Source organism: Bos javanicus, chromosome 24 (genome assembly GCF_032452875.1).
Source record: "Bos javanicus breed banteng chromosome 24, ARS-OSU_banteng_1.0, whole genome shotgun sequence".
Lineage (NCBI taxonomy): Eukaryota > Metazoa > Chordata > Mammalia > Artiodactyla > Bovidae > Bos > Bos javanicus.
Genome location: NC_083891.1, coordinates 30,746,581 through 30,759,912, shown reverse-complemented (window position 1 = coordinate 30,759,912; position 13,332 = coordinate 30,746,581). Strand labels below are relative to the sequence as shown.

General features: G+C 35.6%; 1 protein-coding gene across 8 annotated transcripts in view; it reads right to left on the bottom strand.

Annotated features, from left to right (window-relative positions):
- SS18 (SS18 subunit of BAF chromatin remodeling complex) overlaps positions 1-13,332 on the bottom strand; it is a 73,602-nt gene that overhangs the window by 27,549 nt on the left and 32,721 nt on the right. For all 8 annotated transcript variants that reach the window (XM_061399708.1, XM_061399709.1, XM_061399715.1 and 5 more), the window contains 2 exons: positions 7,053-7,206; positions 2,795-3,016 (listed from right to left, as the gene is read on the bottom strand). In XM_061399708.1, coding sequence (XP_061255692.1) covers positions 2,795-3,016; positions 7,053-7,206 — 376 coding nt within the window. The remainder of the gene's footprint in view (positions 1-2,794; positions 3,017-7,052; positions 7,207-13,332) is intronic.

Sequence of the window (13,332 nt, the reverse complement as noted above, 5' to 3'; positions counted from 1 at the left end):
TATTTGTTTTTAAAACATAATTATCTGGACTGGCTTTTCTCCCCTTCGTTTGTCATTGGACAGAGATTTAATCTAAGAAATCCCACTATTTCATTATTAAATATTTAATAAATTTCATTATTAAAAAGTAAGTGGTTTTAACATTTTTTTTTCTAATAGCTCTTGATGTAGAGATATGTATACAGAAATAAGCAGACAATTAAAAGATCTCAACGTTTTGAAATCTGAATTAACTCAAAGAACAGCAAATAATATCTCAACAAATATTAACAAAAAATTTTTAAAGTAGAAAAATTTCCTTTTATAGAATATTGGTATTCCTCTAAGCTTTTGTTTAAAATATTTTAAAATGTAGTCTCCTCTAATTTCTTTCACCTATTTATCAAAACAGAAAAAATTTAATGTAAAACATATAGGTAATTTTTATAAAACTATCTAAGGAAAGGTTTTATAATAAAATAAACATTAAAATTTCAAATAAAACATATCATGCTGAACAAGTTTTTAAAAATCCAACAGGTACCACGTCATTAAAATATTTTTATAAGGAATTCCAAAATATTTTTATAAGAAATTTAACTGAAAAGTTTTTTATTTGTGATTAAGAAAGCAAGTATTGCTAAAAACTCATATAACTTTCCCTCCTTTTTCCACGGTAATTGTAATTTTCTTTGGTGGTTCTTGATTCTGAAATGTCAAAATTTAACTGAAAAACATTATATTTGTCCTGAAGAGATTTTTTAAAACAATGGTAATTTCCTCCCTAACATCCTCTTTTCTCTTGAAATGTAGCTTTTATTTCTAAATCAGATCCTCAAAGTCATGTTTTATACAGTCTATTTTCTATTCATAAATTCAAAAATTATGAGAACAAAGAAAAAAAATAAGTTCTAAAAAAAGAAAAAACTATACATTGATACAAATATGACATTTTTCAGAAGAACACTGTGGGGTGTTGGGGGTGATGCACAAAATGGGTGAGAGAGGTTAAGAAGCACAAACTTCCAGGTATAAAATAAGTAAGTCATGGTGGTATACTGTACACACAGGGAATACAGTCAGTGATATTTAACAATTTAGTTCAATAACATGATAACTGGACTTATGGTGATCATTTCATAATGCACGAAGCTATCAAATCATTATGCTATACACCTGAAACTAATACAGTATGTTAACTGTAACTCAATAAAAGAAAAATAATTTTAATTTCAAAAACAGTAATAGCTGGTGGCTATGTTTTGAACAGAAACTCCTATAAAACTTTAACTCCTTTTCCAAAAACAGTAAAACTATTTTCTCCATACACCCTGCTGCACATGTTATTTTTCATCTTCAAACCTTAAGTGCATGCTCAGTTGCGTCTGACTCTTTCGCGAACCTATGGGCTGTAACTTGCCAGGCTCCTCTGTCCGTGGGATTTCCCAGGCAAGAATACTGGAGTGGGTTGCCATTTCCTTCTCCAGGGGATCTTCCTGACCCAGGGTTCAAACCCAGGTCTCCTGTACTGTAGGCGGATTCTTTACCACTGAGACACCTGGGACGCCCCTTCAAATCTTAAGATGCCATATCAATCCATGCTGCAGCAACATCCATTTTCACACATGTATTTTCTAAGAAGTGTGCCACCATTATTACGGTGGTTGCTGTAAAGAATCACTATCGCTTATTTTTTTGCTCTCTTTCCTGGTAATCAAACTGTATAGGAAACATCTGAACCCCTCCTAATCTAGCACTGACTGGATCTTGCTGTGGTTTTGAACCTTTATTTGATATAACTTAAAAAAGGAAATATTCCATAATGGGCACTCAACAACTTTCAAGGTAAAAGAATGGAACAAGTGCCAGTTCTGTGAAGCTATGTTCACTGACAATATGTTCCATTTATCTACCTTTGTTTCTAGTGTATTTTACCAAAATTATAGAAAATATCTGTAGATTTTTAAATCACAATATATTATTTCATCAAAAATAATGATCAACAGATTAACATTAACTTCCTTTATCTGGGTGTATTTTGGTGATTTGTTTTTCATAAGCAAAATCTAGACAATTTTATTGCAAATACATTTAATTCTATCTGAGACTCTTAACCTCATCACATTTCATAATTGAAATAGCTTTAAGCTGGCAACAGGCCAAATGTTTTAACAGGCAATTAGCAGAACAGAGCGCCACTTACTGGTTTTTAGTTATTATTCACAAGAATACTTAAAAGAGAAACATGATAACAATTTCATTCTCTGAGATTGGTAATAAACTTTAATAGACTTCACACCACTCTAATAATACAAGAATACAGCAGCACCTCCACTGAACATTCTAACAACAAATTACCTTAAAATTACCTTTAATGCTGAAACACAGCATCAGAAAACATTAAATCAAGGAAGATTCAAAGAAAATTAATATATTCTTCACAAGTAAAATGAACCACAGAGCAGATGCTTTTTAAGGAGTGTACTTAATAAAATAAAATTCTATTTTCTCAATTCTCTAGGTCTAACCAAATGTTCTGTTATTCACCAATTAGCTTCAAAATCCAAAAATACGGTCTCAAACTGTCCAAAAAATATAAAAATAAATAAGCTTAAAAAGCTAAACTGAGCAATTTAATTCCTAAATGTAAAAGAAAAAAATTATTTTCAGCTGGTTTCAAGCCTGATGTTCCTTTTCTGAGTATGACTTAATTCAAACTTGTTTTTTTGAAAATCAGCTAACATTTTGAAAAAACTGATTTTCAACAGCTAATGGAGCATTCTAGTCGAGAAGGGTACAAAGCAAGCTAACTTACCTTGGTTTGGCTGCATACTCATATTTGGTCTGGGGCCGTAGTTTCCCATGGGCTGTCCTTGACTCATGGTCATCTGGTTCTGTACCGGCATGCTCTGGGATGACGGCACGGAATGGTTGTAACCTCCCATGGACCCGTGGCTACTTGAAGGCATGTTCATGGAACTGTTTGTCATATTAAGTTGATTGGGTCCAGGTCCCTGCATAGGGATATGGTTGGGCCCTTGAAGAAAAGTGATCAAAACCAAAATATGAAAGTTAAACAGATGATCTATACAAAAGTACCTTAAAAAGCTTTTTTTTTTTTTTGCATTAACACAATAGTAATACCAAATAATAACTTGAGTATTTAATCAGTAGCAAAAAAAGTAAATGCTTTACTTGAATGATAGCAAATACTGTGAGGAGGACTGCTGCTGTTGCTAAGTCGTTTCAGTTGTGTCTAACTCTGTGTGACCCCAGAGACGGCAGCCCACCAGGCTCCGCCGTCCCTGGGATTCTCTGGGCAAGAACACTGGAGTGGGTTGCCATTTCCTTCTGCAATGCATGGAAGTGAAAAATGAAGTAGCTCAGTCGTGTCCAGCTCTTAGCAACCCCATGGACTGCAGCCCACCAGGCTCCTCCATCCATGGGATTTTCCAGGCAAGAGTACTGGTGTGGGGTGCCACTGCCTTCTCCAAAGTATTGAGTATTTAATCAATAGCAAAAAAAGTAAATGCTTCACTTGAATGATAGCAAATACTGTGAGGTGGACTACTATTCTCATTTTACGGACTAAGAAACTGATGCTTTTGAAAAGCCAGAAACATTCTAGAAAAATTAAAAAAACAAAAACAAAAAAAAACAGTATGAAGGAGGACTTGCTTTATAAGAGACCAAAACATAGGAAGCTGAATTTAAAATGTGTAGTGCTAACACATAAATGAACAAATTAACACATCAGTGAACCTAGAGCACAATCTAAAAACTGACCCCAAAGCACAATCTGGTAAATGACAATGGTTCTGAGATTAGGTATCTGAGCAAAAGAAAGATAATTCAATAAGTGATGTTGTGACAACTGAGTAGACATCTGGAAAAACACAGGCTGGATTCCCTACCATGTTTTTTCTAGCAAAACTAAGTCCAGATGTAAAAGAAGAAAGAAAAAGTAAGGAAACCATAAAATAGTATTTCAAACTGGAGAATTTCTAAAATAAACTTAGAGTGGAAGCGCTTTTCACAACTATAAAAGATTTATAAACTAGAGTACATAAAAATAAAACATTTGCACATGACCAACAAAGCAAAATTAAATAATAAAAATATTAACTGGGAAAAAATATATACAAGAAATAGCACAGACCAAACTAATTACTTAACATATAAACTAAGTAAGTAAAAGTCCACCAGCAGTAAACAGGCAAAGTACATGAAACATCAGTTCACACAAAAGCTTTACAAAAGGGCCATAAATGAGAAAATTCCTTGTTTCACTTAATATAGTAAAAAGGCAAATTAAAACCATGAGATCCATTTTTAATCTTTTAGATTTGCAAAGATCAAAAGCTTTGTTCCAACCCTATTATGAAGAAAAAAGCACTTTCATACTTCATTGGAAGACTATAAATGTATAAGTAAGTACTATTTTTATGTAGACCAATATGACAATAACTACCATATTATAAAATGCATATACCTTTAACCTAGCAATTTTAGTTCTAGGACTTTATCCTATAAATATACAAGGTTTTGAGTGTATATGAATATGGATACAAAACTGTAAATTTGTTTACTTATTTATATTTCACAGGCATATTCATAACAGCATAATTTTTAAAACCAAAAGACTAGAAATAACCTATATTTCTATCAGAAGGAAACTGTCCAAATAAATGAGAGGCATCCATAAAAAAAATGTAATACAGTCATCAAAAACAACGAGGAAGCTCTTTATATACTGAGTGGTCTCCAAAATATACTCTTGCCTGGAAAATCTCATGGATGGAGGAGCCTGGTAGGCTGCAGTCCATGGGGTCGCTAAGAGTCGGGCAGGACTGAGTGACTTCACTTTCACTTTTCACTTTCATGCTTTGGAGAAGGAAATGGCAACCCACTCCAGTGTTCTTGCCTGGAGAATCCCAAGGATGTGGGAGCCTGGTGGGCTGCCGTCTATGGGGTCGCACAGAGTTGGACATGACTGAAGCGACTTAGCAGCAGCAGCAGGTCCAAAATATATCTTTATATACTCATGGTGTCTAAGGGAAATCTTTAAGAGGTAAAAATATGAAATATAATACTATCTAACATATGCTACCATTTGTGTTTAAAAGAAAAGAGAAGAAAAAAGAATGTACACCAGCACATGTTTTAAAGGGTAACTAGACACCAATGACTATCTGGAACAATGAGTCTGGGTAGATAGGGGCTGTGTGCCTTTTCGCACCTTTTGATTTTGGTACCATCAGTATATATTATCTAATTGTTTTTTTAATCAGCTAAATTTATTTTAAAGGAAGATATGTGACCAAGATCAAACAGCATATAAAGAGCACTACCACTTACAAGACAAAATATTAAAAACACAACTAAAATCAGAAATTAAAAGCCTAGATGCAAATTTGTGTACAGAAAAAGGTTGGCTAAATACCGTAGAAACTTATTAAATAAAAACAATATAACTAACTGGACTTCCAATTTCTCCTACACCTAACTGTAAACTTTCTAACAATGAGTTGTTTTACAAGTTCTCCAGTATTCTGCACAACCTAGGTCATAACTGGTTGAAAATCCCTGGCTCATAAAGAGATATCTTATTCCAGATGGCCTTACACAAAAAACCAAATGTCATGTTAACAATAATTACACTGCTGCTCACTTGCTTCCTCAGCCTTTGGTGTGAATGTTACCTGGAGAAGTTGAATTGAATTCCTAATTAAAGGCACCACTATAAAAAAAAAAAAATCACAAAATTCCCGACTTACGAAGCTGCATTGGCACTACCCTGACAGTTTTAAAAGCAACTTGTCCTGATGATCTAAGTGTGAACAGAGCAAGAAGCTTCCTTCGACTACAACTAGTTCCTTCTGGCTACAACCAGAAGGAAGCAAGAAGCTTCCTTCTAACTACAACCAACAAGCTGTTATGTCTTTAATCCTGCCTCCACGTGGGGTGAGGGCCATGTGGGCCATGACTGTGGAAGCCCCGGCAAGAAAGAGAAAGCTGCCACCAAAACACCTCACCCTCCTACATGACCAATCAATCACACATCACTCTCCTGTAAGCCAGGTGACCTGGCCTCTTCTGCTCCGTACTTTCTACATCCAAAGACCCTGAACACCAATGCTACCAACACAATCAGTTCATACTATCCTAAGGATGCTAATAATACTAATTTTAAAAATAAACTTCTCTGTGATTTTAATTTACTCTCACTATTGCTATTTGTATAATACATTCTTTATGTTAATGAAAATAACCTTTGTTTTTAGAAAGCAAAAATTCTCACATTAAATGTAGAAAACACTCCACCAAAACTTATGGGTATGGGTGTGACTATTGTTACAAAAACAAGATAATGTAAAGATACTTTTCAGATTAAAAATTCAACCCAGCAAAAGGTATGTAAATCAGCACCTGATGGTCTGGTATTTTAAGTAGCTCTAAACTTAAAATGGATAAACAACAAATAATGCATTATATAAGAAAGCTGACACTTTTCAGCTTTTAATTCTGCTCAACTTCCATATTTCCATTATGCTATAAACATATATATTCATAAAAATCCAAGCTCAGTTTCAATAGACCAAGGAGGAAATATTAAATACATTCGCACTTTAGAGGGTGTTTCGTTTTTATCTCCCCATGTGTTATTTTTTCAGCAGTACCATTTCTGAGATCAATAAAATTTCAAGTAAACACAAAACTCAGAGAAATGCTACAATACATTTTTATAAACATTTTAATTCTTATGCCATGCCTTTTTCCCCCTCCAAAAGCTTCTAAAGCCAGCTGTATTGCATGGTTTCAGACAGACTAAATTTAGCCAGTTCTGTTCATCAGAGGAATGCTGTGTGTCAGCTACATCAAAGCCCAAGGGCAGCCTGATAAACACTGAATACAGGTCACGTAGCTCTGTAGCTAACAAACTCTAAGAGAGCTTGGACTCGAGGGCATTCAAAGCAGTTTTGTCATCAACAATCTAAGTATCCCTTGAGCCCCCATGTCGTTTCAGTTGCTAAGCAACTCTGGTGTTAATGTCTTAGAGGAGAGAAACTTACCAGGCATCTGGCCGTTCATCTGGTTCTGCATGTGTGGTGCCGGAGGACCCCCACCTACCATTCCATCTGAAGGCATGTTGTGAGCGCGCGGAGGTGGGGGAGGGCCGCTCGGACTCATCCCTCCGGGACCCATAGGCATATTCTGTGTGGGTGGCTGAAAGAAGACAGTTTAGTAAAACAAGACAAACAGTCAGACTAATATATTAAAGATGCATATGATGTAACAGTTGCCTATATTATTCAAGTGAACAGGAACAAAAACACACATGCATTTCAACTTATTCTACTGCATTTTAATTATGGGCTTATTCACATTGTATTTAATACGCTCCAAAAACTTCATAGGATCATCAGCATGGATGTATCCTCTGACCACCTTAGACCAAAGAAGAACCACAATTCAGGTCTATTTTACTTTACAGTTAAAATTTAAAAATCATAACATTCGATACAAAAAGAATTCTTGTTTATCTATAAAGATCTCTAAGGTGCCCACTACTGCTACTTCAATTATACTTTAAAAATCAAGTCTCCTTTCATTATTGATATATTTGGATATATTTACTCTTAGTGATGTATTTCACCTGAAAAGATACAGTAACAAAAGACTAAGGTACAAAAACTTCAAAATGTGATACATTTTATATTGTTGGGGAGGGGGTGGCTTTGGAGGGGGAATGTTTTAAACCACAAACATGCAGCTCAGCCCAACATTTTTGTGCACTACTCCTATAGATTGGAAACATTACTGACGGCCTCCAAGGGTACACAGACAGCTGCCTCAAAAGGATGCCTTTGGCAAATTTCCTAATGAAAGTGTGAAGAAAATCACTGACTAACCTTGAGAGTTCACAAAAGGGCAAAAGGAAAAACACAGATATAAGATAAGGTGGTCTGTAAACCTGGCTCCCTTCTTGGGGATTTTTGGGTAGAGAAAGCATATAGTTTCTTTCCAAAACCCAGTTTTTTAAGGCTGTAAGAGGATACGGAAATCTTACCTTTACAGATCTATTTTGCTTTCTTTCTCTACTTGTCTGTGTTCTAAAAAGAATGTCCATTTCTACAACTTCAGTCTTCCTCTGACGTGTTCACTGTGTCTATACTACTCAGATTTTGCAAACACAGTCCTCCCTAGCACACTGAGCAGATAGATATACATTGTTCTTTAGACATCCCATGTAAACACTCAAATCTCCAACTACCTCATAACCACTAACACTTATAAAATTAAACAGATTCAAAATCTTAAATTCATAATCTTAGTTTCTTTCACTACTGAACCCAATAACTGCTTATTAAATATTTCCTCTTCAAGTCTTATCTTAAATTCTTTATCCAATTTGTATTCTTTAAATACTTTGCTCCATTTTCAAGAAAATTACCAAACATCAACTCGGTGTCACATATCTCACCTTTAAATCACCCTTTACCTTCCTTCAACATGGCTGACTTGATCCCCTAGTTTGAAAATCAAATTCCTTCCTCCTATTATCTTGTCTAAATTTTCTGTTCAGGAATTTATGCTCTCACTCTCAGTAAGTATCAGTTTCTCATCTTCTTGTGGTTCAACTCATAAATCAGTGTTCTCAGTTCCCATCATAATAAAGTAGCTTGTATCAAACTAACCCTCTTGCTAATAAAAGCTACAAAATCCAGATAGGCCACTCTCTCCTTCCAAGATGGCCCAAACTCTGTCTGTGGAGTGTCTTTTTCTCTAAATCCATTTCTTACCTATCACTTGGTTCTCAGAGAATTCTTTCTACCATGAGACATCAAGAACCTGAGCTTCATCAAGTTCTGAAACCAGGAGGTGGATCGAGAAAGATCTTGTTGTGATTTACGTCAAGGAGTATTCTATGTTTTCCAAGACTCATTACTTTATATTTGTGCCTCTTTACCTGGTTAGTTGTACTTTTTGAAAATGGCAAAAAAAAAAAAAATTAAAACTGTTTCTCTAAAAAAAATAAAATCTGGATAAAAGGAAAAATCATTTGAAGGCACTGAAGAGTAATGTACACAGAGAGGAACAAGAGGGGCGACAACTGTTAAAAGATGGGAAAATGGAAACAACATGACCCCACAGCCACGCTGGCTTTTCCTGACTTCCCTGTGGAACAGAAAGCAGCCCACGCAGGAGGTGGCAGTCCCACTAGGTTGAGAGAAGACGGAGATTTTCGGCCACCAGAGAGCCGGAAACTAAAGTGCAAAGTCCCAGAGAGGAAGAACCAGAAAGAAGGGGAAGATTCAAGAAAACTAGCAGAAAACAGCCATTATGACAAAAAAGAGCTGAGAAGAGATTTCAGCTCTACCCTGTTCAAGGGAGACAAAGATTGGAGTAGAGGTCTCAGCACATCAGAAGGGCCTTCATACAAGCCAATCCCTCTGTTAAGATTTCAAAAGAGCCTCTACTTGGCTTAAGATCAAAATTTAAATACATCAGCTCTACCAAGTCCAAAAACCCTCAATTAAATTTAAAAGGCATTCTACAAAAAGTAAGAAGAAATGGCCAACACTCATCAGGATGGCTACAATAAAAATTTTTTTTTTGAACTATAGAAAATAACAAGTGTTGGTAAGAAAGCGGAGAAAATAACTCTCATACATGCTGAAGGGACTGTAAAAGGATGCAGCTGTTATGCAGAACACTTGAGCAGTTTCTCAGAGGTAAACACAAGAGCTATCAAAGTGAAGTCGCTCAGTCGTGTCCAACTCTTTGCGACCCCATGGACTGTAGCCTACCAGGCTCCTCCGTCCATGGGATTTTCCAGGCAAGAGTACTGGAGTGGGGTGCCATTTCCTTCTCCAGGGGATCTTCCCAACCCAGGGATCGAACCCTGGTCTCCCGCATTGCGGGCAGATGCTTTAACCTCTGAGCCACCAGAGCTATTAAAGGACCTAGCAATTCCACTCCAGGTATAGATCCAAGAGAAATGAAGACATACATTCACACCATATTTATAACATGAATGTCCACAGCAGCACTAGTCATAAAATGGCCAAACAGTAGGGAAAAAACTAAAAGTTCTTTAACCGATGAATGAATAAACAAAATGTGATAAATTATATACACAATGGAATGCTTTTTAGCCACAAAATGGAGTGAAGTCTGATACACACTACGACACAGACACATCTTGCAAACACTTATGCTAAGTGAAGAAGTCAGACTCCAAAGTCCATATATGGTACGATTCATTTATATGAACCGTCCACAACAGTCAAAGCCAGAGAGCAGAAAGCAGACTGATCAGTCTTTGCCAGGGGGATGGGCAGAGGGGACAACTGGAGCTGAGGTCAATGGTCAGGAGTTCTCTTTTTGGGGTGATGCAAGTGTCCTGAAATTAGATAATGTGATGGCTGTATACCCTGTGAATACACTGAAAACCACTGAGTTGTATACAAGCATTCCTCACTTTATTGTGCTTCAAAGACACTGTGTGTGTGTTTTATAAATCAGAGGTGTGTGGCAACCCTGTGTGAAGCAGGTATATTGGTGCCATTTTTCCAACAGCATTTGCTCATTTCAAGTTTCTGTGTCACGTTTTGGTAATTTTCACAGTATTTCAAACTTTTTCATGACTATTATATTTGTCACGGTGGTCTGTGAACAGTGCTCTTTAATGTTACTATTGCAAAAAAGATTACAACTCACTGACAGTTCTGATGCTGGTGAGCATTTTTTTAGCAATCGAGTATTTTTTAATTAAGGTGTATACACTGATGTTCAGACACTTCACAGACTACAGTACAGTGTAACACAACTTTTATATGCTCTGGGAAACAGAAAAATTTCTGTGACTAGCTTTATTGCAGTATTCACTTTATTGTGGTGGCCTAGAATGCCGCGTCCGACTCTTTGCAACCCCATGGACCATAGCCTACCACAATCGTCCGTCCATGGGGATTTTCCAGGCAAGCATACTGGAGTGGGTTGCCATTTCCGTCTCCAAGAATGGAACCCACAAAGGTTAAATGGAACCCATTTTAACCTTTTAAAGTACAGTCACCCACCCATATCTGAGGGTGACTGTACTTTAAAAGGTTAAAGTGGTGAACTTCACACTATGTGAATTTTATCTCCATTAAAAAAAGAACAGAGGAGATGGACGACCAACAGAAGTAATAGAAAACAGAAAAAAGACACATAGGTCATTCACATTTTAGAGTTATATGAGAGACCTTAATAATGACTGATATGTTCCAGGCAAAAAGCAAACAGGATAAATGGAGAATTTTAGCAAAGCCTAGAATTCGTAAAAGAGTAAAATGGAACAACAAAAGTGTAAAATAAAATCACACATCAAGATAGAAAAAATGGAGAGAAAACACAACTCACAAGTGTTAAAGACATGTATGTCATGCTAAAAAGGCCTAACACACATCTAACTGGAGTTACAAAAAGTGGAGAAAATGACACATAAGCAGTAAGAATGCTGGTCAAGAATTTTCCAAAGCTAACAAAAGACATGAGTCTCTAGCAAACGTATGAAGCTCTACAAACCTCAGTAGGATATGAAGCAAATATAGCTAGACATATCAGAGTCAAAGTCCTAAAAGCCAAAGTCAAAGTGAAAACCTTAAAAGCAGCCAGGGAAAATACGTCACATTTCCTTCAGGGGAATGGCAATCAGACTAAAAACCTATTCTGTATCATAAATAATGGAAATAGAATACAAAAAACCAAGATCTTTAAGGTGCTAAGACAGAAAAAGAAAATAATAAATCAACCAACCTAGAATTCTATACTAAGAGAAAATATACTCCAAATACAAAGATGAAATAATAATAGTTTCAGATGAATGAAAACTGAGATAACTTGTTCAACTGAAAAGGATTCATCCAGCTGAAAGAAAATGGCCCCAGACGGAAGCACAGAACTAGAGGAATTAACAGAAAGGAATGGAAAGGTAAAAATGTAAACAAATAAAAACATTAACATTTAAAATAACAGTAACAATGACTAGTATAGTTTAAAGATGTGTAGAAGTATAAAATATGACAAGACTAACATAAAGGACAACAGAATACATAAATTGCTATAAATTTCTTGTATTTTTCAGCAAGTGTTAGATGTACAAATTTAGACTGGAATCTAGTAAACCAAACTTGCACAATGTAATCTATTGGGTAACTACTTCAAAATGCCTATACACATATAAAGTAACAAATAATGCTTGATTAATTCAAAGAAGGACCAAAACAAGACAAATAGAAAACCAGGATCAGGCTGACAAGCTCAGAACCTATTATATCATGTTCTACATTAAATGTTTATGGACCTCTCAGATTTCAAATTCATATTCAATTTCATATTCATATTCAATATTTCAATAAAATAACAAATATTACTTAATTTTTAAAACACTCAACTATATTCTGTTTATAGGAGATTTGCTTTAAACTTAGGGACATATAGATATTAAAAGAAAAATAATAACATATAAACATTAATTAAATGTATGGTGATGTCACTATATATCAGTTGACAAATCAAAAACTATTACTACTGGAAAAACTAAAGGGACAGTTTATTATAATAAAAGGACCAATTAACCAGGAATATAACAATCATAAATTTGCATACATCTTATAACACAGCTTCAAAATCTATATTGTAAAAGTTGACAGAATCAAAAGGAAAAACTGAATAATCCATAATAATGGTTGGAGATTTTAATATACTTCTAGTAACTGACAGGACAAAAAAACATCTAATAACAATAAAAAGCCTTAGAATATAAGATTTGACAACACTATTAACAACTCAATTTAATTAACATGCTTAGACTACTATACCCACTCTAGTGTTCTTGCCTGGAGAATCCCAAGGACGGGGGAGCCTGGTGGGCTGCCGTCTATGGGGTCGCACAGAGTCGGACACGACTGAAGCGACTTAGCAGCAGCAGCAGCAGCAGCAAACTACTATATACAACAGTTGCATAATACACATTCTTCTCAAACACTCAAGGAATGTAGACCAAACTAGGCTATATACAGGGCCACAGAGGAAGTCAACAAATAACAAATGATTGAAATCACATGTTACATGTTTTGAGAACAGTGAAATTAAACTCAAAATCAATAACAGAAAACTAATAACCTGTTAGTGAAGAAATCACAATGGAAATTAGAAAATATGCTAAATGAATGAATGGTCTCAAAATTTGTGAGACAGGGACTTCCCTGGTGGCCCAGTGGCTAAGACTCTGAGCTCCTAAAGCAGGGGGCCTAGGTTCAATCCCTGGTCAGAGAACTAGATCCCCCATGCTGTGACTAAGGC